The sequence below is a fragment of the Barbatula barbatula genome (genome assembly GCF_947034865.1).
Source record: "Barbatula barbatula genome assembly, chromosome: 25".
Taxonomy (NCBI): domain Eukaryota; kingdom Metazoa; phylum Chordata; class Actinopteri; order Cypriniformes; family Nemacheilidae; genus Barbatula; species Barbatula barbatula.
This window is the reverse complement of record NC_136788.1, coordinates 16,064,631-16,086,193: the sequence shown is the minus strand read 5'-3', so window position 1 is coordinate 16,086,193 and position 21,563 is coordinate 16,064,631. Positions and strand designations below refer to the sequence as shown.

Here is a 21,563-nt window from a genome sequence, read left to right as displayed (position 1 = left end):
ACATTCATGAACTTTCTCAACATCCTTTATTAAAAGCGAATTCAGTCTCATCACATTTAAAGTGCCAATTTCATTCCTATTCCAGACAACACAATATCAAAAACAAAAGTGCTCGACATCATTTGAGGGAACTGAACTGGTGGTTTAGTGCCATTCTTAACAGCTAATAAACTACTCAATCACTGTCAGTCCACTGACACGCCTATGATTATTCATTCTGATTGGTCGAAGATCTGATTTAAATGGGAGGGATTTGTCAATTATTTGTGAAGGTAAGCGTCCAGCCAGAGTTCTCCGGATTTTTCCAAAGACCTGCAAGCAAGCAGAAATAAATGAGTGCTTATGTATGTGCAAAACATATCTGCATTTTTTTACGGTTTACAAAAGATTGTTTGCCATTAACCCTATTTGTTATGGCCCATCCATAAATTGATGCAATGTTGTTTTTATTTTTTGAGAAAATTACCATATAAAATACAGTAGAAACGTTCAAGAATAGTGTTTGTAATGAAACCTAGACATTTAATATTCATATCATACCTGACGACGTCCGCAAAAGCCCGGAACAATGTCTTCTCATGGTACTTAACTCCATATTTCTCACATAAGGCCCGGGCGTGAGGGGCGGCGCGCCAGTAGTTGTGTCGGGGCATTGTGGGAAAAAGACTGGAGGAAAAAAAATTGATTTAGATTTAGAATTTTATAGTCTTATTTAATAAACACTGCATATAGGAATTTATAGTGTCTCTGATATTTGACCTGTGTTTTGACTCACATAACCTTAGATGTTTTGCTTATAGTCAATGTTTTCTTGTGCAGCTGCTTTGTTACAATGAAAATTGTAAAAAGCGCTATATAAATAAAGCTGACTTGACTTGACTTGCATACTGTATAACAGACTATAAAATCACTATGGTTTACTTAAATTCACCCTTAAATCAACGGATATCAATCGTAAAAACTACAAAACTTAGACAACATACTGTAAGCTTTATGGCAATGTGTTCAGATAAACAGCAAATTGTAGATGTTGTGTAAGTTTAAGTAAATCAAGTAAGTTTTTTTTACAAAAAATCTTAATGAGCTGCAAAAACCTTTATATCATTTTACACTAAATTGCTGGATAAAGGCATGTAGATATGATTTTTTAATTCCTGTGTTTCATAAGTTCTATATCACTTTTGCAAATGAGTCAAACAACAGAAAAATATGTTTTGCTCAAAAAATCTATAAATTACTATGTATTATTATTATTATTAGATTTATTCTATTATTTTGACGTTTATTTAAGTTTTTAATTTTGAGATAATGAAAAAAATATTAGTTTATTCTGGTACTAGGAAATATAATGTGTTTTCAATATAAGTGAATATAACATTTCCAAATATACCCCATACATTTTGTCCATGTCCATGTATGTGTAGATAAACAATGTTTCTGGGCAGCCACAAGACTTAAATGCTTAAACACTTAGATGGTATTAGATTAGTGAAATTCAGAAATTCTGTTTTGTTTCAAGTGAATTCAAGTTGCATCACGTTTGATACCTTAATTTAAATTCGCAGTAAATGAGAAACTAATTCGGACTTTCTCAATTCACTTCTTAATATTGCACAACCTTGATTTACAGAAATGATGAACCGCACAAACCGTTCCACATACTTACTGGTGCTCAATCTGAAAGTTGAGGTGTCCACTGAACCAGTCGTTGAAGAAAGACGGCTCAATGTTACAGGTTGCAACCAGCTGAAGGAGAGAAAAAGGAGCATTCTTCAAACCGTGTGTCCGACTTTGTATCTTCATGCCGCTGTGAAGACTAACAGTGAGTGTACCTGCATACTAAACCAGTCTTGATGCTTCTCGTGATCAATGACCATGGGGATGTGACTCATCTGTGTCACCCACACAAACCAGTGACTCTCGATGAACCTGCAGACCAACGCAACACACATTCATACAGCCGTTCTGTACAACAAAAATACAGGAAAATACTTGCAGACAAAAATACGCATACGTGTACATCAGTTACATCAGTACACCAGACTGGGTCACATTTTAACCACGTTAAAGGTGAACGTTCGGTCAGTAGTACCTAACAACGTTAAACAGAAGAATCGCTCCAAAGAAGCCGTAGAACTGTGTGTAACAGAGGAGGTATCGAACGTAGTAACTTGCACACCAAATAAAGTCCTACAGAAGAGACGAGAAGATCCAGATAAGAAGAAACACTTATTAAACATCTCGTTTCAACAGCAGCTCATCAGCCATGAAGTGGAAACAGTTGTCATGGCAACCTACCACCCAAAGACCATGTGAGATCATATTGTGAATGATCTGGAACTGGAAATACACTGGGATGAGCAGAGGCGGTCCAACTGAGAATAGAGAGACGGGGAATTAAATATCAAGAAATCCTGAAATTCAAAGATGAAAATAGAAATTCACCACTCATTTTGGGAGAACGTTTTTCAGAATAATGAATCAGATGATATTGAGGAAATTAGAAACATTAAAGAAATGATGAAATAAAAACAGAATCCGGCATGGATGTTTTTAAGATTCAGCTCAGCTCCAAACCCCGCTCATGTTCCTTTAAGAACGAATGACCAGAAATCCTATTTCTTGACTTACTGAAGAAGAAATACTTGTGCTGATGGTTGTAGGGCAAATTTTTGATCTTTTTAACCCCGTACTGTAACAGAGAAATAAAGAAGGTGTTTAAACAACACAAGAGATCATGTTTTCTTCATATATAAATGACGTGGCTGTGTGTGTTTACCTCCACCGGCTGAACATCTCCCACCACGAACGCATTGAGCATGTTGACGTCTGGATCTTTCTTGATGACGTTGGGTTTAGCGTGATGCTGGAAGTGTCGATGGTTCCACCAGTTGGCGGAGGCGCCCTGTGAACACGCACAAAATGTAAAAAAGACATCAATTGATGCCTGATATAGACATGTAAAAATAAATCGTATGTTTTGTTTTGTGAGCAATGTTAACTAAGGTATTCTTAGCATATTGACTTCAACTCGAGTGGTTTACTGCCTGGTAGTATTCCGTCAACGTTTCGTACCTTCAGTTGTCCGATGATAAACTTGTGCATTAAATGATTCCATCGTGATGTTTTAAACACAGACAGGTGACCAAAGTCATGCTGCAGCCATCCAGCCTGAGACTACACAATACATAAAGACAAACATATCCACTGTGATTTTCAATATTAGTTTGATGAAAAAACATTTCGGCGACAGCAGAACACTGTTGGTCTTTTCAGGTTTAGCAGGTTCGCGTCTGTCATACCTGTGCTGTTCCCAGTAAAACAGCGACCACAGCCGTGTTGATCCAGCCGGTTCCAAAGTACCACACCATGAGCAGAGCAATGGCCTCCAGGAGCAGAATGTGACCCAGATGCAAGATGAAAAACAGCGGCTGGGTTTTGAAACAACCCTCAGCTTCCAGACGCTCACGCAGGGCTCGGAAATCTTCCACAAGAGCGGCCTGAAAGAAACAAACGGCTCTGTCATAAATATCATATTATAAATATCAAGTCACTATAAATGAGAGTGCAATTGTTGAAACACATGAAGAGTGTAATTTATGTAGATTGTAGATGTTAAATCATCTGGATTTGGGTCGATTTGATGAGAAATGTTTGAGATCTTCAATAATATGCAGACTTGACAAATCTGAGCTCAGTTTGAGACATTGTTGACATCTCTTGACAGACACTTGTGTGATTTCTGACTCTTTTTCTCAGGAGAAATATCTGAGACCAGGGGACACTCAAGGTTTGCTCTCAGTTTAATTTCATTGGTTGCTAGCAATATTTGAGGTATTAAAAGAGATCTCATGTGTGATTTTTTGTTTTGGTAACAGTCGAATTTACAGTAAGTGCAGTTTGGTTAAACCCTTGTGTTTTTTTTATTGCACGGATAAAATAGCACACAATTGAAAATACAGGAAGGACTAACTTTACATTCATTTTTCTCGGACTGACCATATAGGCTTCCATCCGGTTTTCAGTGGAAGAGGTCAAAGGATGTTGACTAAGGTTTAATGTCAAAGCTAAAGTCAACAAGCTGTTATATGTGCGTGTGAGCTACAGCTGTCCCACACGGACGGTAAAAAAAGGTGTTGATCTGTTTAAAGGTCATAACTATGGAAATTATCCAAAGCTTGTAAAAATATAAAACATCTGTTCCTTGGAATCAAACTTCTATGTAAGCTCCTGAAATAAAACCAGACGAATCGAGAATTTGTGTAAATCTAACCAATGGCTGAAGAGTGACAGAGATATTTAAAGGATAAATAAATAACAATTCTGATATGATTTATTCTCCCTCGTGTGGTTTTAACGCAGTTCTCAGAAAAACACAAAAGAAGAGATTTTGAGGAACCTTTCTGTGGTTTTGTCTCCATACAATGGAAGTCAATAGTAATCTTATTTCTGCAGAAGAATGAAAGTCATACAAGAATTTTCATATCTGGGATTACTTCAAGGCTAACTCGTGCTGATCCGGCAAACACAAACAAACATCAACTAAATCCGACCGCCATTTTAGAATGTATGTTTGCGCTTACAAGTTGGCTAAACTTGTCTCTCCAATATTTTGAATTCAGACCGCGATACGGAGCTCAACCGCTAGATGTCAATGTGCCACACGGTTTCGGACTACAGGACCCATTCAACAAATTGTTTAATTACAAAAATGAACATGCAACCAAATTCATCAAATCGTTTATTTGATATACAGTACATTATGAATACAAATTCATATGAACATAAATTAAATTAAATATGAATAATGAATTATTCCCTATGAATTCGAATTAGACACTAGCCAAACACAAACCGGAAGTGAACTGGGGGTCATCCACGCGCGTCCGGTGAAACGGTCTATACTCACGTTTTTCTGCCGGTCTTGGCTAGGTTCAGACACCTCCAGCTCACCGATTAAAAGCGGTTTCATGTACTTCCTCACCAGCTGGAGGTTTGGGTGAAACGAAGTAAACGCCTCCTAAGATTAAACACAAATGAAACACTGATTACATACAATTACATTTACATCGGAACAAATGAATGCCTAAATGCTTGTGTCTCCGGAGTGTGGTACCTACGGTACTTAGACAGCAGTTTTGGGCTTTAATAAGGCACCATGACACAAATATGATGCCCAAAAATGCTGTCTACAGAGCTTACGTTTAAAATCACAGCTTCTATATTTATGTAAAACATTGAGTACTTTTGTTGCATTGTGTATTTGATATTTAATATTTATAATAACATTGAATAAGATGCAATCTTTGCATTGCAGACTAAGGTGTTTATAGTTTTTATTGTATTTTATATTTTCAAGTTTCATACTTTAAATGTAAACTATGAACTATTTTATTACACAGTTTTAAATGCTATGTAGGCCATTTACTAAGTTTAAAGTCACAGCCATTGCTTTGTAGTATTCTTGTCTATATAATATTATTGTTAAATGTCAAATAACTCATTTTTATTGTTTCTAATACAAACAAATATTTACTATTTTATCATAAAAAGTGATATCCAAGGGGGCATATTTGTTTTTCAACCTACTGCAAACATTATAATATCACAGATACTATTTATTTTATTTTAATATTTCGTCATTTACTCGCCCTCTTGTCATTTCAAACCTGTATGACTTTCTTTCCTGGGCAGAACACAAAAGAAGATACTTTGAAAAAAGTTATTAACATTCACTTGCAATGGTAAAAATAGAAGTGAATGGGAGGCTGTGCTGTTCTCTTCCCAACATTTTTCAAAATATCTTCTTTTGTGTAAAGAAAGAAAGTCATACACGTTTGAAATGACAAGATGGTGATGACAAAGGTTTTATTCTCAAGTTGAATTCGTCGTCGATTGTCTAAATGCATGTCAGTGTTTTACCGTCGCATCTTCTCCAGCATAGTGTCCCAGAATCCTCAGTCCTCCGGGGTGTCTCTTCGCCCAGTGACTCACATCATAAACCTTCCTCTCCACCACGATCCACTGATCCCCGCGCTTCGTGTGTTTCTGCACCTCCTCCCAGCTGTAAGAGCCGAACCTGCGCTCCGTTCCGGACACCCGGTCCGTCTGCTGCCCTCCGCCGCCCATCACTCAAACTCTCGGGCTGCGCGTTTTTCTCTGCTTCACTGCAATAACACAACATGCATTCAAAATAAATCAAGTTTGAAATAAAAGCATCTAATGCACATGCCCGACGAAACACAGTTTGGTACTCAGCAAAAGCCGCAATATACAAATTCTAATTCTTATTTTGCTTCTCTGTGCTAAGCGCCGCCGTTCACATGATTATTTTTCAGTTTTAATAGATTTGTGATATAATAAACAGCAATGAAAGTAAAACACGGGTCAGGTCTTTGTTTAGGAATGACACAATGGATGCTCACGTAATCTCATTCATTATGGACGGCACAGGCAAACCGAATGAACTCGTGCTGGAATGCACGCACTTTTCTTTCTCTTACTGTATTTTGCTTTCGTCACATCAATCCATGTCTTTCTATACAGAGATATACTTCTCATGCACCTAGTCCTACATGCATAAAGTGCATTAAAAAACATACTTTTAAACAGCTTGACCTTTAGTATGCAAACAAAGCAAAGCTAAATTGTAACTTTGTAAAATGAACGTTTTAAAATAAATCACTCACCCTGTCCACAGGCACGTGAATGGCACACTTTATCACGCAGTGTGTGTGTGTGATGGGTAAAGGAGTCTGATGATGGGCTCATGCTGTCTTATACATCACTTCTGTACTGCTGCTGAATTCCGAACAGATCATTCGAGTGCAGCCGACTAATCAGCGTCGGCTCCGCGTCGGCATGGCGAGAGATCGGCCAATAGGAAGACGGGGAGATCTTTGGGAGGGCGGGGAATGATGGGAGATAAAGAGAAGTTACTTCAGTTCGAGATCCGTCCGGTGCTGTGAAACCGCAAACCGATGCCCTGCTAAACAAGTGTGACATTTACGGGTGTCAATTTCGACTGTTCACGATGCATTTGAATTGCATGCATTTCGTGCATGTTTATAAATGTGTTATGATAAAGAACAGGCCAAATATAGTGCATTTGCGTTTTATTTTACGCCTAAGCAGGGTGGTATAAAGCATGATGCATTGAAAATACTTACTTGCATTGAAAAGTCACTTGTAAGGAGTTACAATAAACGCAAATAACTGCGATTTAAAGGTCTCACGGCGATGCCAAACACCAGAAGTCTTTAAAACCTTAAGTCTGAAGAACATTTAATGAAAATTCTGGCATTTTAAGGCTTACTAACTTTTTATCTCAGCGTGACTTCTCTGAAAATTGTTATCTAGCTTGACATCAAATGCTAGAATAAAAGGTCCTGTGGCAAATTCTCATTGAACATTTTCGTGAACTTTGCACTTTTTTTGTTTTTGGTTTATTTACCATTCTTTATTTTGTCTGACCACCGTCTGTGAATGATTTCTCACTGTCCGGCATAAAAGGATACGATAAGACTGAAAGATAAATGCTCATTTAAGCGCACTTTCATAGATGACATTGAAGAACAAAATGGAGCTGGAATATTCATTTCTGTTTCAGTTTGCTACATTTTGACAATAAAAATAGGGAAATAGACAAAACAACACAACACGTGCCGTTTCTCTCAATTCTCAATTGGGTTTATAGAGTTTTCCATTCAATAAACATACAATGTTTGTGGGGCATTTATTTGTCATTGTGACATGAAACAAACTGATAAAGACTTTGCTCTTCATCAGTGACGTAGGAATGAACTAAACAAGTGGGCAGGGACACATTATAAACCTCACCATCAGCTCATACATTTAAATAAGTGACTTAGCTATTTCTTAAAAGGGCTCAGATTTGCTTTTAGGGGTCGATGACGTAGTCTGGCCGCTAGGGGGCGTGAGCTCGCTGACACCGTGGAAGAGTGAAGATGAACTTTGATGCATCACACGAACACTTGAGGACTACAAACCTCTGCCTCCTGAGTCTGCACATTTACTGTTCACTTATCAGTGCAGAGAATTACAATGCCGCACATTCACTTCATGATAGGATTTATTAATCATTCATTATCAAACGTCAAGATGAAATTAAAGATTAAAATCAAAAAGAGAAAACTAAAAATCAAAGACTTTTCATTCTGTTTTTAAAGGACTCCATACAGATAACAGCTTAGATAAAATTGAATTATTATCGACAGTTAATATAGTCTTATTGGGCAAGTCTGACCAAAGGCCAGCTGCAAAGAGAAAATGTGGTTAAATGCACGATTACTGTATGTTAAAGTGCTGGATGGTAGTTTGAGATGTAGAATAACTCAACGCATTAGTTCATTCAATTTCACTTTACAAACTTATATATGATTTATTCTGAGAAGTGACCGAAGGCAGTTTTAAGCTCTGATGTTGATTGGCTGACCGAAATATTCATTACATCTTTAACCACTTTCGTTGTAGAAAAGATTTTCTGTTCAATTTAAAACATAAATGTTCTGCAATTGTATTCATTCAGTTATAGGCTACAACTCAAATGTAATACAATACACATATTTTTTCATCCGGCCAAAGTAGCATAAACCTATTTGCTCAAACATTAAATATAAATCATTTGCAAAAACAGAAAACTCAGTAATTATATTTATTGTGCATTCCAAGTGATAGGTGGGCTGTTTTCATTAAGTAATAATAATTCAGATTACATGATAGTAAAAACCTAATTTTTGAAATGATTTGTTTTTGCAAATAAACTCTTCAAATATAATAAACATAATATCAAAATAATATATTATATGATCAATAACAGCCTACAATTATTTTAATGAAAACGTTTCCTTTTTTGCACAACAAGAACTTATAATAATGGAGTTTGACCACCCCCTGTCTCTCTCTCTGTCTCTCTCTCTCTCTCTCTCTCCCTCTCTCTCTCTCTCTCTCTCCCTCTCTCTCTCTCCCTCTCTCTCTCTCTCTCTCTCTATCTCTCTCTCTCTCTCTCTCTCCCTCAATCTACTTCTCTCTCCCTTTCTCTCTCTCTCTCTCTCTCTCCCTCAATCTACTTCTCTCTCCCTTTCTCTCTCCCTCTCCCTACTTTCTCTTCTCTCTCCATTTCTCTCTCTCTCTCTCTACTTCTCTCTCTCTCTCCCTACTTCTCTCTCCCTTTCTCTCCCTCCCTCTCTCTCTCTCTCTCTCTCTCTCTCTCTCTCTCCCTCAGACCACGTGACAGTATGTAACTCTCATGTCCCTGTTTCGGTTGCTAAGGAAAAGAGAGACGGTCCATGGCAACGCTTTGCGCTCCGAACCGACAGAGAGAAACGCGATACCGGTTTGATCGTCCGACAGAGAAAGAGAGAGAGAGAGAGAGAGAGAACGAGAGAGAGAGAGAAAGAGAGAGAGAGAACGAGAGAGCCTCGAGCGCGGCTGGAAACTTTACGCCGACGTCTCAAATCATCGCGCGTGTGATTTCCACAAAGGTTCGCGCGTGTGATTTTCCGGAGTTATTCCCACATCATCGGTTCACATTGCCGCCGGCCAGGTCAGCGTGGGAGTACGAGCCCGGGAAACGCGGACGGCGGCCGGGGCGAGCGCCGCGTGCCCGCGCAGACACCGATCAGCACGAGCTGTGACACATCTGCTACTGAAAGTTTGTGACTGTGCTGTAAGTCCAAACGGTCTCGTTTTAACAAATATATGTCCATTTATTTACAAATTGTGAACAACTATGAAGGTAATGTAGACAGATTTGACACCTACAATTTTAAAAGTAAATGTGTTCAAATTGTTTCATTTTTAAGAGCAAGTGACATTTGTCTTGTACTTTTTGTTTGTGCCAAAATTATAATTCAAACTATACTTACGATTACTACTACTATTATTATTATGAATATTACTACTACTACTACTATTACTATCTGATGCACAGTTTGTATTTATTTGTTTACAAAGACAAAAGTATCAATTGAGATAAGCCACACAAAACATCACAATGGCTCTTTGCTGTCATCACTGCTCCATTTGACATTGGACTTTGCCGTATCGGATCCGAGGTGAAGTCGTCTGCAGCACCATGCGTCGCTGTACTGGGTCAATCTTACAGATTGAAACAGACACGGGGAGGCGGGGCCAACCCCACAGACCGCCTCACCCTCTCACCCCGTCCTGAAACACACTTGAGACACGCAGACAGACGCCGGGCTAGCCGGCCAAAGTAATGGGCAACTCCTCTCGAAAGCAGGCCGAGGACGACGGAGAAGGAGAGGACAAGAAAGATCATGAAGAGGCAGAAGGAGAGGAAGAGGCAGAAGAGGAGGAAGAAGAGGAGATCGTGGAGGATGAGGAGCTGCCGCTCGGAGTCGATGACCTCTTGGCGAGCGGAGACCCCACATTGGACTTGAGCTACTACAAGTTCCGCCGCCTTCCTCGGCAAGTCCTGGATTTGCAGTATTTGGAAAAACTCTATGTCTGCGGGAATCGTCTTCGCGACATCCCCAAGGGCATCGTTCGGCTGCAAGGTTTGCGCACGCTTGCGCTCGACTTTAACAAGCTTGATGATGTTCCGTTGTCGGTGTGCAAGCTGAACAACCTCACGTGTCTCTACCTAGGCAGCAACCGTTTGATGAGCCTGCCAGCAGAAATAAGGAACCTACAGAGCTTGCGCTGTCTCTGGGTGGAGAGCAACTACTTCCAACGCTTTCCCAAGCAGCTCTACGACCTGCCCCACCTACGCTCCTTGCAGATAGGGGACAATCGTCTGCGCACCCTGCCCTCTGACCTATGGCGCATGGAGGCCCTAAGAGGTCTCTGGATTTACGGAAACCGCTTTCAGGAGTTCCCACGTGTGCTCCTTAAGATGGAGCAGCTCGAGATTCTGGACATGGACCGCAATCGGATATCAGAGTTCCCCAACTTGCATCATCTCCCCGCGCTGCGCCTCTTCTCCTATGACCACAACCCTGTCAAGGAGCCACCGCGCGTCGGGGAGGAGGTGTTGATCGTCGGGGAGGGCGCCGAGGAGGTCCTGCAAACCAGAGAGAGGAGGAAAGAAGCAAAGGAACGGGAGGAGAAAGAGGCGGAGGAGGCGGCGGCTGCGGCCGCAGCGGCAGCTAACCCCATCATTCACGGAATACTGAAGAAACTGAGAATGAGTTCCGCCCTTAATCTGGCAGGAGCTAAAGAGAAAGAAACAAACGGGACGGTGCCATCGACAGAGGAGGATGGGGGTGGATTGCAAGGGGCGGAGCTTGAGAGACAAGGTGTGGCGCACGATGAGACTGAGCTTGGGTATGAGGAGGAGGGTCTGGAGTATGAAAGGGAAGAGCTAATCTGTGAGGGCGAGGGGTATGATGAGTACGGAAGGGCGGAGCTAGAGTACGAAAGAGGAGGAATGGACTACGAATATGAAGAGGAGGAGGAAGAGGAATATGCGCAAGAGGGAGGAGCATGAAGTTTGCATGGGTTACAATAGCGTGCTGTCAGAAGTAAAGTGTGCCACCAAAAAGTATTGCAACCCAACTTGACAAAACAGACTCTCTTTGGGATGGACGTATGTGGAAATATCAATATATTCGCAATTCTGTTAAGGGTTGCAGGTTCAATCTCAAAAACGAAGTGGAGAATTACCATGATGACGTCCTTCTAAAAAAAAAGGAAAGATAATATTAGTGGGAGAAGGTGGATATCTAAACATGTTTTACTTGGAAATACTGGCGGCTGTGCTTCTAAATGACTGTTTACTAAAAACAATTTTTTTGAAGACAAAGTTATGAAATAGCATCACTCAAACACCCAACAGATCATCAATGAAGTATAACAGCGTTGCTATTTTTGAAAGCACTTTGTTGGCTGGACCATTGTTGCAAACACAAGACTTCAATAATGACAGGGTTTAAAGACTTCACAACTGTCAGAAATCAACTGTGAAACTGCACAAAATGACTATATTGTGTGCTGTGTGTTTGTGTGTTGAGCTCTTCTTAGACATGGGTGTACTGTTTATAAGACACTTGATACTGCAATTGCGCTGATGTGTGTTGGTGAAACCAAATATACTCTTATTAAATAACCATTGAGTTTGTCAAACATGTTTCAATGATTCATGTCTTGTGGGGCGTAAAGAAAATCTGATAGCGGCCATGAGTTGGGCTGGACTATATCACTAAAATCAAATTTCAGCCTTTTGACAATATTTACTGTAATAAACTCTTAAAATACTGGGTTATTTCAACCCTGCATTGGGTCATCAATGGAAGAACCCAACCGTTGGTTTGTAAACCAAGCGCTGCGATGTTTTAACCCAAAATGTTGGGTAATCTTAACCCAGTGTTAAATATAAATTCTTCCTGGGTTAATTTAACCCAACAGTTGGGTTGAAAATAACCCAGAGTGTTTCGCAGACACGACTTAGCCAGGACTATGCCTTGGTTGAATTAAGATATTTATGTCGCTTTTATAAAAATACAACACATCTCGAGACAAACGCACTGATATATTTTAACATTATCCTGGGCAAGTTATATTCAGTCAAGACGGGTCACACATTCATTTCAGTCTGGGACTAGCCTTAAGCCTTGTCTGTGAAACAGGGCCCATATGTCTTAATATTGGTGCATCTGAAAGGTCATTTTAGTGAACCATTGTCATCAAAAGATTCAATCCAAATGGCCTTAAAATGACTTAATGTATTGAAATGTTTCTTAAATCTGCAATCTGTAATTTTATTATGTTATATGTTATTGTTAGTGTTGAAAACTACTTCACAAATTTTAAACAGAGATGGTTATAGAGACGAAGGTTACCGATTGCGGTTTAATTCTGTTGCAGCTATGTTGTGAATGTTCAATATGTCGCCCAGTCGTAACCTGACAAAAATCCAAACCTCACTCACAGAATTGAAGTTTCCATTTAAAATCATAGTGGTGGAAAACTTCAGCCAAGACAAGAGACAGATACTGAGGTAAACCATCTCTCTTCTGTCTCCTGCTCAAAGGACTCGATGTAAAGACAGAGAAGGAACATCAGAGATCAAAGTGTGGTTGGAAATATTCGGTTTAAAAGTATCGTTCACCCAGAAATGAAGATATGTTGAAGAACGTTGGAAACCAAACAACATCGAACCCTATTGACTTCCATTGTGTGAACACCAAACAACTTAGACATTTCTCAAAATACATTATTTTGTAAAGGCTTTCAACTGCATGAGGGGAATAAATGATGACAGAATTTTTATTCTCGGGTGAACGATCACTTCAAGTCCTGAGAGAAAATGACACAGCATGATAATAAACGTTATAAGGTCAGATATAAAAGGTAGAGCCCATTTTCATTTTCCTAATTTGTTCATTCTTTCCCTCCACCATTGGTTTTGTATTGACAGATTTTCTCTTCCAGCTGTCTTACTCCAGTCCAAGTATTTCACTGAACTTTCCTCCGTCCTTCATCCATCACTGTGCCGTCTAAACGCTTTCTCTCCATTTCAATCCCATCTGTTAAAATATTTATGTAACGTTTTGAGTCTGTCATTATTGCTGTGAGAATCTGAAACAAGTGCTTTGGCACAATCTGTGACATGAAGTGGAGAGAATCGCGCCTCCGTCCCTTTCTGCTCGCCAGAGTCAACACCAAAGCGAATGCCTTTACACGACTGTGCACGGCTCAGGTGTCTTTAAACCAGCCAAGTTTCAATTTACAAAAACATTCCTTCGTTCACATTCGTGATGTGTTCTGCTCTAAACTGTCACGATAACGTATTTGTCTAACTGGTGCAAATACTTTGTGATGTGTACATTACTTGCCTGTCTCTGAATGAGTGCGTATCCATTCGACAACTGGCAAATCAGGCAGCATTCAATGACTGTTACGATACTAAAAAATTCAAAGGTTTGTAAAGGGACAAAAACGCATGTAACATTATTAGTGGACATTTCTTTTGCGATTTAGTTTATGACTCTTCGGAATGGATCACTAGTTTACTACGTAGGCTACTAAATACTGCGCAGAATATACTATAGACCACTTTGGAAAACGTAAGCAGACTGATCCAAGGCTAGTCCAGAAGTGTAAGTGTTTCAAAATATTGACACCGTACAAACGTTTGACCGAATAACAGAATACAATTTATAACACAAACATATTTTTAAACGAATATATTACAATAAAAATCAAACCGAAAGTGCTTTTCGACCACTGTTTACATCTTACAAAGTGGTCTATACACTGCCTGCTCAAATATTTCTAGATGAACAATAACACATATAATGCCTGCTCACACCAAAACGACAATGATACCTTTAGCTACAAATAACCTTTCAAAAATATTTCCACATCTAAAAGAAAAGCATCCATAGAGTAGAACAATAACAAAACAGGAATTGCTCTTGAGATCACGGCGCCATTTTTGTACTAATAAACAATAAAACAACGACAACAAAAAGAAATCTATTTCGACTAAATGGGCTTGTGCATTAAAATAGCTAGATTAAACGTTTTCATGTGGCGGTGTGGACAGTAAATTGATAGTTTTCTAAATCCAAGAAACGTTGGATACGCATGACACCTTTAAATCTACGAGGCAGACAAATCTTGGCCCAGCCTTCAGTTCTGGATCCCGAGGCCCCAAGCGGCGAGTATTTGTGAAGTCACTGAACACTCTGACATAGTCCAGACCTGTCGAGAAGAGCACAGGCTCTGTGTTTAATCATTACTGCCAGTTTATGCTAGCACCGTTCTGACACAAGGTAACACGAAGTCTTGAACAAGCGCTGGATGTACTTCTATACCTCTGTCACAGTCAGATCATCTGCTGTCTGTAATGTGACTCATTGTGTGAGTGTGGCAGCAGAAGGGAGGAGCCATCGCGGTCCGACGCCAATGATTTCACTGTGGATAAGTAGGGCATGTTTGCTTGCTTGTTTCATATGCCAGTTTTACACCGCAGGCCATTAAAAGCATAACCGACAGGCTAGACTGCAGCGTGAAACCTACATATTTACACTTCTGTGAGAAAATGTGAGAAGCGCATGCCCATGCAATCTTAACTGTGATGATAGAGAGTTCCGGATGCTTGCTTTACCAAGACACCATCAAGGATTTATGGAATCAGAAAAGGCTTTATTGCCAGGTATGTTTGCACACGCAATGAAGCATCCGGTGCACAACAACAGCAGTACAAAGAGACTATACCACAATACAATACAATGCACAGAAGATCTATATACAAAAAGAATGGTATACAATTCAAAGGTTTATTCATTTTACACTTTAAAACTAAAAGTCGGTGATGACATTGCAAAACGGTCTCACTTTCTTCCAAAACCCCATTTGTGTTGAAAAGATAATCTCGTTTCATAATGAAAGTGAATAAAAAACGGGCCTGTCAAAATGACAGATTTATGCTATGCTTAAAGCCTTCTGAAGCTTGGAACAGACAGAAATAACCACTTTCATTATACCGACACGGTGGCTAAGAGCCTGTATACTGTATATATTGGCTCGAAAAAGCTTTTAAATTATAGTACATCTTTTAAGACACCAAAGAAAGTCTTACAGTTCAGAAGTACAGTAAGGATGACTAAGTAATTAAAGATTTAAAGAAACTATTACTTCCAGTGTTATCACCCTCATCATTTTTCACCCTCAAATAAGTTTGTTCTGCTCAACGCAAAGGGAGATATTTGGAAGAATGTCAGTAACCAAACAGATCTCGCGCCCCATTGACTCCCATAGTATTTATTTTTCCTACTATGGAAGTAAACGTAGGATGAGATCTGTTCTGAGACATTCTTCCGAATATCTCCCTTTGTGTTGAGCAGAAAAAAGAGGTTTGGAGCAACCTGAGGGCGAGTTAATGACGACAGAATGTTTGTGTGAACTGTTACTTTAATATGTTGGGTCATTTTGCTTCTTAAGCTATAAATTAATTTTGTGCAGTGTGAGCCTTTAGATGTAAGAGCCGGAAGCTCGCACACACATAATCCTCGAGCAGGCAGGCACCATAACTGTGCCCATATGCCAGCAAGCTGAGCTTTCTGTCAGTGCCACTCCTCTCTCTGCACGCTTGTGTTTATCTGTGCACGTTAATGCGTTTGTGTAGGCTACGTGTGTGCGAGCATACATTCTGATCAGATTTCGGTGTATGCAAGGTGTTTAAATATCTCTGTTCTCACATTCGGTCTGATGTTAACACGCTTTCTTCAATAGTCACGCTAGGGGGTTGTTAAGTGCTTGCGAGCCCACGTGAATAAAGTACAGTAAAGTTGAAATACAGAGAGATGCCTTAGCAGACATGGCAGATATGAGAAATATTTTGTTTGTGATTCGAAGACCAGTATTTCATCTATTTCTGGTTTATTGTGAATCCAGATGTCCGAGTTTACGCCTGTGAGAGAGACAGACAGATGATTTTAACACATGTTCAGGTGTTTGTGAATGAGAGGTATATGGGTTAATGTGTACCTGCTGCTGTCTCGCTCGCTGTAGCCGCTCGGTCTGTGCATCTGTACGCCTCCTTTCATCCAATCTGCTCTCACCTGCTCCACTGACGCTCTGTCACAAAACCTGAAGACACGTATTATCGTAACCAGTCAGAACACACACATCTTCAAGATTTAAGCAATCGGTACACACTAGCGACCGAAATCATCAACATCACGATATAGTCACATTTAAGTTCAATGAACGTGTTCAAAAATGAAAAACGATACTAATACTGCGGGTTTATGATGGCAATGTCTTGAATAACCTTTCTTTCGATAAAGACAAACTTCACATTTTCTCAAACCGAGTTAAATGTCAAGTAATGCTTCATTAATAGGAATTGTACCTCTTGAAATCAACACGGCACGAAAACACCCGATCGAAATAAATGAGCAGTAAATGTCGCCTTTAAGAGAACACACAGATGTGACTCACTTGCTTTGATAATGCGTGATGAAATCTTGAGGGCTGGCGGGTGTGTGTGAAAGGCTTGTGATGTCGGGGGCGTTGAGGATGAATCCAGACGAACACTGCAGAATACACAATGACAGAAATCCTTATTAAAGCACCAACACACAATATATACTGTACACACACGATTTTGAGTCATCTTTGGAAAGGATTACTGTGCGAAGTACCTAGAATCCTAAGAAACCCTCATAACTTTGAAGCCCTTTATTTTTTATCATTTTAGACAAATGTTGAAATGTGCTATTATTACTATTAAACATTATTTCTACTGGTACACCAAGGGATGTAAACGTCCAGGTTTAAAAAGACAAAAAGAGCAGCTTGAAGTATTCACTGATGAATCAAAATATCTGGAAGTTTGTTTTACCATTGGCCCAATGGACCATCTGACTGCAGGTGATCTGCCCTTCTGTCTGTTTGCTTCACTGGAGCTACCCCGAAAAGAGACCTGTGGCCAGAAAACACCAGAAAAAACTGATCCCGGGTCAGAGAACTGATGACATATTGAGAAAGCGAGAGAGAGAGACATACTGAACTGGTCAGAGGTTTCTGCGTGTCTCTTGTGAATCCAGTCTCTCGAGGTGCACAGGAAGAAAGTTTTGGTAATGCTTCACTGCCCTAACACACACACACACACTTTTAAAATCTTTAAAAGTAAAGATGGACAGAGGCCAAGAGTACCGGACAGAGCACCTGTAAGAATGATCTGGGAATGAAGTCAGTCCTCGTCACACTTTGCTGTGTCCTGCGTGCATCGTCCTGACCCCCAATAAGACATAAAACCAGAAAGTAATTTTGACTCATGAATAGTGTTTATTTACAGGGCGGGTTTACACATACACACACTCACCATGTTAATATGATGAGGTAGGAAAGTGTTTGGCTGTAAGCTGGTTCCCTCAGTGTAACCACTTTCCTCTCTGCGTCCAACTAATACACAAACAAATACTGTAAAGTTGAACCGAAATCAAATAAAACAAGGCCAAAAAAACGAAATTGCAATAACAATAAACTGAAGTTGAATCACTAAAATTATTATCTGGAAACAAAAACTAAAGCTGCGAAAAAAATCTATATACCAATAAATAAAATCTTATGACAAAAGCACATAACAAAATCACTAGGAATGGAACTAAAATGAAGCTTAAATAAACAGTTTAAAATGGATTAAGGGAACATGAAAGAAATGTATTTTGCATAATAAAAAACATATAAAAAATAGCAATTCACAAGAAAATCTTTTAAATGTAAAAAAACCTTTATACGTTTTTCATAATGCAACACAGCACACACAAAACAAACAAACAAACATTTAGGATTTTTCTCCTTCATCAGTCAATCTTAAATCTTTTTTCGACAGTAATTATTCCTATTTTGACTTACTCAAAACTCTAAGAGGACGGCGAGGACTGTAAGATCCGTTGTTCTCTGACTGACAGGACACAGTCTGATTGAGAAACAGAACAATGACGTCTAGTTAAAACAGTCCAGTGATCTGAAGACCTGCTGTGTTACTGTATGAATGTGTGTTGGCTCGCACAGGTCTTGGCTGAGTGTGAAGCTGTAAATATCCGCTCTCTCTAGGTCTGGACCCCGAGCAGGACAGAGCCTCCGTCCCGTCAGGCTGAACCAAACGCCGGTAATGACGCTTAGATTGAGACTCAAAGCTGTCCAGCAGTGACAGACTAAGAGAGGATATAAAACAAAGATACAGGTGTTTAAGTGATTTACAGAAGAGGTAAACGTGCTATCTGTCATACCCCAAGTGTGGATTATCATAGCGGTCCAGGCTGGAGGTGTAGTAGAGGACAGGACGAAAGTTGGCACTATAACCCGTCCCAGAATGATGACCCAGACACGGCTGGAAATACTCCTGACCTGGACAACACTCGACATTTTATCCAAAAAACGAATAATTTCACAGTAAAGCCTCAACTTGTCGTACCAATATCAGTCCTAACGTTGTTGATTCATAATATTAAACATTTCTTTATTTACATTTAATTATATATTTTGCATGTAAATAATAACAATGCATATTAAATAATAACAATGCATTTACGGTGAAAGAAAATGTCTCAGCAAGACTTTATAATACGTGTACTTAAAGAAAGCAAAAAGATCTGATTTCCTTTGCATCTTAACATATTTGTTAAGTATAGACAGTGCTGTATGGGGTTAAACACCTGGTGTAATCTCACCATATGAATGTCTGTAGGAGGTGCAGTAATGGTCAAGACTAGTGTTGCTTAACCGGCCTACTGGTCTACCTGCTCCTAACAGTCCAACCATCTCTGAACAACCCAAAACCAACACAACACACATACAAACTATATAAATATAAAACAAATTCAACACAGTCTTCTGCGGATTAACACCAATCCAGTTATTGCACGAAAAATACTAAATAAAGCGTGCGAGTACAAAAGCGCATTTATAACATTTACACGCGCACCTGACGGTTCTCTTCAACTACAAAGAAAACTTGATTTTTTTACTCATGTTGTTGGAAATAAAATAAGCAGGATATACAAATAAAGCCGGTTTACCGTCTGCGCGCGCCGAACAACCGCAACTCACCTGTGCGCCGGAGAGTCGCGCTGTTACCACGACAACCACCTGGGGGTCGTCACGTGGTGAAGTGTCGCGTAAGGTGAGGGCCAAGAATAAATCAATATTTTATAATAATAATAATAATAATAATAATATGGATAGATATTCATGATAGACGAACAGATCTTTTAGGCTCTTTGTTTACTTGAGATGTTGTACTGTACGTCATCAGGTGAGATCCTCTGACGTCATGTGAGTATTTTAGTGCATGTTAGCTTTTAATTTATTGATGCTATATTCTATATCTATGAATGCAAATGATAGCAAGTAGACATTTATTTTGGTTCTTGAAAAGGAAATTGAAATGTATATATTCTTTAATAAGAAATCCATTAAACATATGCTATATGTAAATCCTTTAATGTATCTGTCTTATGCTTGATCTAACCCCTGGATGTATGTATGTTTATTGTGCTGTATATACGGTAGGCCACTTGTTGCTATACTTTGTGTCTTTTCTCGGTTGTGTTCAATAAAAAAAGGATCTTTTGCGCAGCTCCGCGTGACTGTACATATATTTGACCACTGGACGGCGCTGTTGATGGGTTAGAAAAGTGGATCTCATCCTTTTTACTTCAAGGCCCTCCTATTGGTGCCATAGAATATTTACAATTTACTCACTATTTCTGCCCAATAAAATATCCAGAACACAGGAAAGATTCATTATTATAATAATAATAACAACCAAACATGATTAAATATCTTAAATGTTTGCTGTTATACTGTATTTAAACGCTTCTTCTGTCTTTAAGCTCTCTTAGCTGTTTTTGAATCCAGAACCTTTTGAATCCCAACATTTCCTAACATTTGAGTCCTAACATTTGCTCTGACACATCCACATTTACTGTGAGTGCCAAGGCTACTGTTGGCCTCTGTGCCTGCATATTATTACACCCAGACACATTTAATAACCGCATGGTGTTGTTTATCATCACACCTGAGCTACAGCAGTGTCCCCTAGGCGTGAGACAAGCAATAACACATTATGATGTCGGCATCATTCTCAGGCTTGGAAAGATAAAGTCATATCCATCATTACGGCGGCTGTCAACGGACCCCTGCGGCCCACCTCTCTTCCCCATTAATTCTCAATCACCTTCACTGTCCCAGTGAATAAACGTGGGGCGACCTGTCACCCTCCCGAGTCCATGAAACTCTCCTTTTTCAGAAAGCGTAAATGCAAGGCTTTGTGGCTGGGGATACAACAGGATGAAACGCTCTTAGTTATAAATCTTAGCTCAGTTGTTTTATCCCCAACCCAGCTGTACTCACACATAAAGGCCGCCCGTGTTAAAACATCTGTCAGTCAAACCTGATCATTTTTAGACTGCAGGACGGGAACACAGTGTTCAGATCACTGACCCAGAAGCCATTTACCTTTACTTTGGCACAGCTGATCTCTTTTGTAAAGACTGACGGCCATGACTGACATCTGCCACCGGTGGCAATGACAACAATTTATAGTTGACTTTTTCATTTAATAAGGAGACTCCAGGGCCTCAGAAAAGCCTAGATTCATTTTTTTGCATCCCGAAGCATGACGATGACTAAATATCTTTTCTGATTTCCCAAAGTCAAGCATAAATGGCATGTGGTGCTTTGTTGTGGTGATTGGAGGTGACAGTGGACTGAGAAGATGTGTCTCTTTAATGAAACTGTCTTTCAAAAGATAAAACTGACGCCGCTCATCACAGAAACATCTAAAGCAGGTGAAGGAACTCGGTTTTCCCTTGGACATATGCAATAAACGCAGAAGGAAATCGATCGGCAGTAAAAACTAAATATTGAGAGAAAACACACTGGACACAATTATACGGACATTATTGACTGTGCATGTGCACATTTTATGGATGAAATGCAATATTTTATAACCAAGGCCCATGAATTACTCACTCTCTAGTTGTTCCAAACCTGTATAAATCTCTTTGTTTGGTTGAACACAAAGATGGTATTCGGAAAACGTAAGCAACTGAGATGTC

The 21,563-nt window shown here is 39.6% G+C and overlaps 3 protein-coding genes across 6 annotated transcripts; 1 reads left to right on the top strand and 2 right to left on the bottom strand.

The window, feature by feature from the left end:
- Positions 1-9: 9 nt before the first annotated feature.
- On the bottom strand, positions 10-7,390 carry fads2 (fatty acid desaturase 2). 2 transcript variants are annotated; one of them, XM_079450509.1, is made up of 14 exons: positions 7,170-7,390; positions 6,690-7,024; positions 5,923-6,167; positions 4,910-5,020; positions 3,303-3,500; positions 3,076-3,177; positions 2,780-2,905; positions 2,632-2,692; positions 2,299-2,375; positions 2,093-2,190; positions 1,833-1,929; positions 1,667-1,746; positions 541-666; positions 10-312 (listed from the first exon to the last, which is right to left on the bottom strand). In XM_079450509.1, exons 3-14 carry the CDS (start codon positions 6,127-6,129, stop codon positions 261-263), a joined length of 1,335 nt encoding a protein of 444 aa, XP_079306635.1. In that variant the 5' UTR covers positions 6,130-6,167; positions 6,690-7,024; positions 7,170-7,390; the 3' UTR covers positions 10-260. The 2 variants fall into 2 exon arrangements, with proteins under 2 accessions (XP_079306635.1, XP_079306636.1); XM_079450510.1 differs by having other exon boundaries at positions 6,690-6,897; positions 7,155-7,380.
- A 1,861-nt stretch (positions 7,391-9,251) lies between these two features.
- Positions 9,252-12,105, top strand: lrrc10b (leucine rich repeat containing 10B). Of its 2 annotated transcripts, none has more exons than XM_079450869.1 (2): positions 9,252-9,688; positions 9,976-12,105. In XM_079450869.1, exon 2 carries the CDS (start codon positions 10,241-10,243, stop codon positions 11,471-11,473), a length of 1,233 nt encoding a protein of 410 aa, XP_079306995.1. In that variant the 5' UTR covers positions 9,252-9,688; positions 9,976-10,240; the 3' UTR covers positions 11,474-12,105. The 2 variants fall into 2 exon arrangements, with proteins under 2 accessions (XP_079306995.1, XP_079306996.1); XM_079450870.1 differs by having other exon boundaries at positions 9,617-9,757.
- A 3,012-nt stretch (positions 12,106-15,117) lies between these two features.
- saxo4 (stabilizer of axonemal microtubules 4) lies at positions 15,118-19,575 on the bottom strand. 2 transcript variants are annotated; one of them, XM_079450622.1, is made up of 12 exons: positions 19,552-19,575; positions 19,173-19,265; positions 18,732-18,849; positions 18,512-18,656; positions 18,355-18,418; positions 17,822-17,901; positions 17,665-17,730; positions 17,503-17,589; positions 17,339-17,419; positions 16,936-17,030; positions 16,480-16,581; positions 15,118-16,402 (listed from the first exon to the last, which is right to left on the bottom strand). In XM_079450622.1, the coding sequence occupies exons 2-12, from the start codon at positions 19,261-19,263 to the stop codon at positions 16,372-16,374; spliced, it is 960 nt and encodes a 319-aa protein (XP_079306748.1). In that variant the 5' UTR covers positions 19,264-19,265; positions 19,552-19,575; the 3' UTR covers positions 15,118-16,371. The 2 variants fall into 2 exon arrangements, with proteins under 2 accessions (XP_079306748.1, XP_079306747.1); XM_079450621.1 differs by having other exon boundaries at positions 19,521-19,554.
- Positions 19,576-21,563: the final 1,988 nt, after the last annotated feature.

Excerpts from the sequence above, each read along its gene's own strand:
- lrrc10b (XM_079450869.1), top strand. The coding sequence starts at position 10,241 with ATGGGCAACTCCTCTCGAAAGCAGGCCGAGGACGACGGAGAAGGAGAG.
- saxo4 (XM_079450622.1), bottom strand. The coding sequence starts at position 19,263 with ATGGTTGGACTGTTAGGAGCAGGTAGACCAGTAGGCCGGTTAAGCAAC. Across the intron at positions 18,850-19,172 it reads CTCCTACAGACATTCATATG|GTCAGGAGTATTTCCAGCCG; the intron begins GTGAGATTACAC and ends AGTGTTGTCCAG. Across the intron at positions 16,403-16,479 it reads AGCGAGCGAGACAGCAGCAG|GCGTAAACTCGGACATCTGG; the intron begins GTACACATTAAC and ends TCTCTCTCACAG.
- fads2 (XM_079450509.1), bottom strand. The coding sequence starts at position 6,129 with ATGGGCGGCGGAGGGCAGCAGACGGACCGGGTGTCCGGAACGGAGCGC. Across the intron at positions 5,021-5,922 it reads ATGCTGGAGAAGATGCGACG|GAGGCGTTTACTTCGTTTCA; the intron begins GTAAAACACTGA and ends GTTTAATCTTAG. Across the intron at positions 313-540 it reads GCTTTTGCGGACGTCGTCAG|GTCTTTGGAAAAATCCGGAG; the intron begins GTATGATATGAA and ends GCTTGCTTGCAG.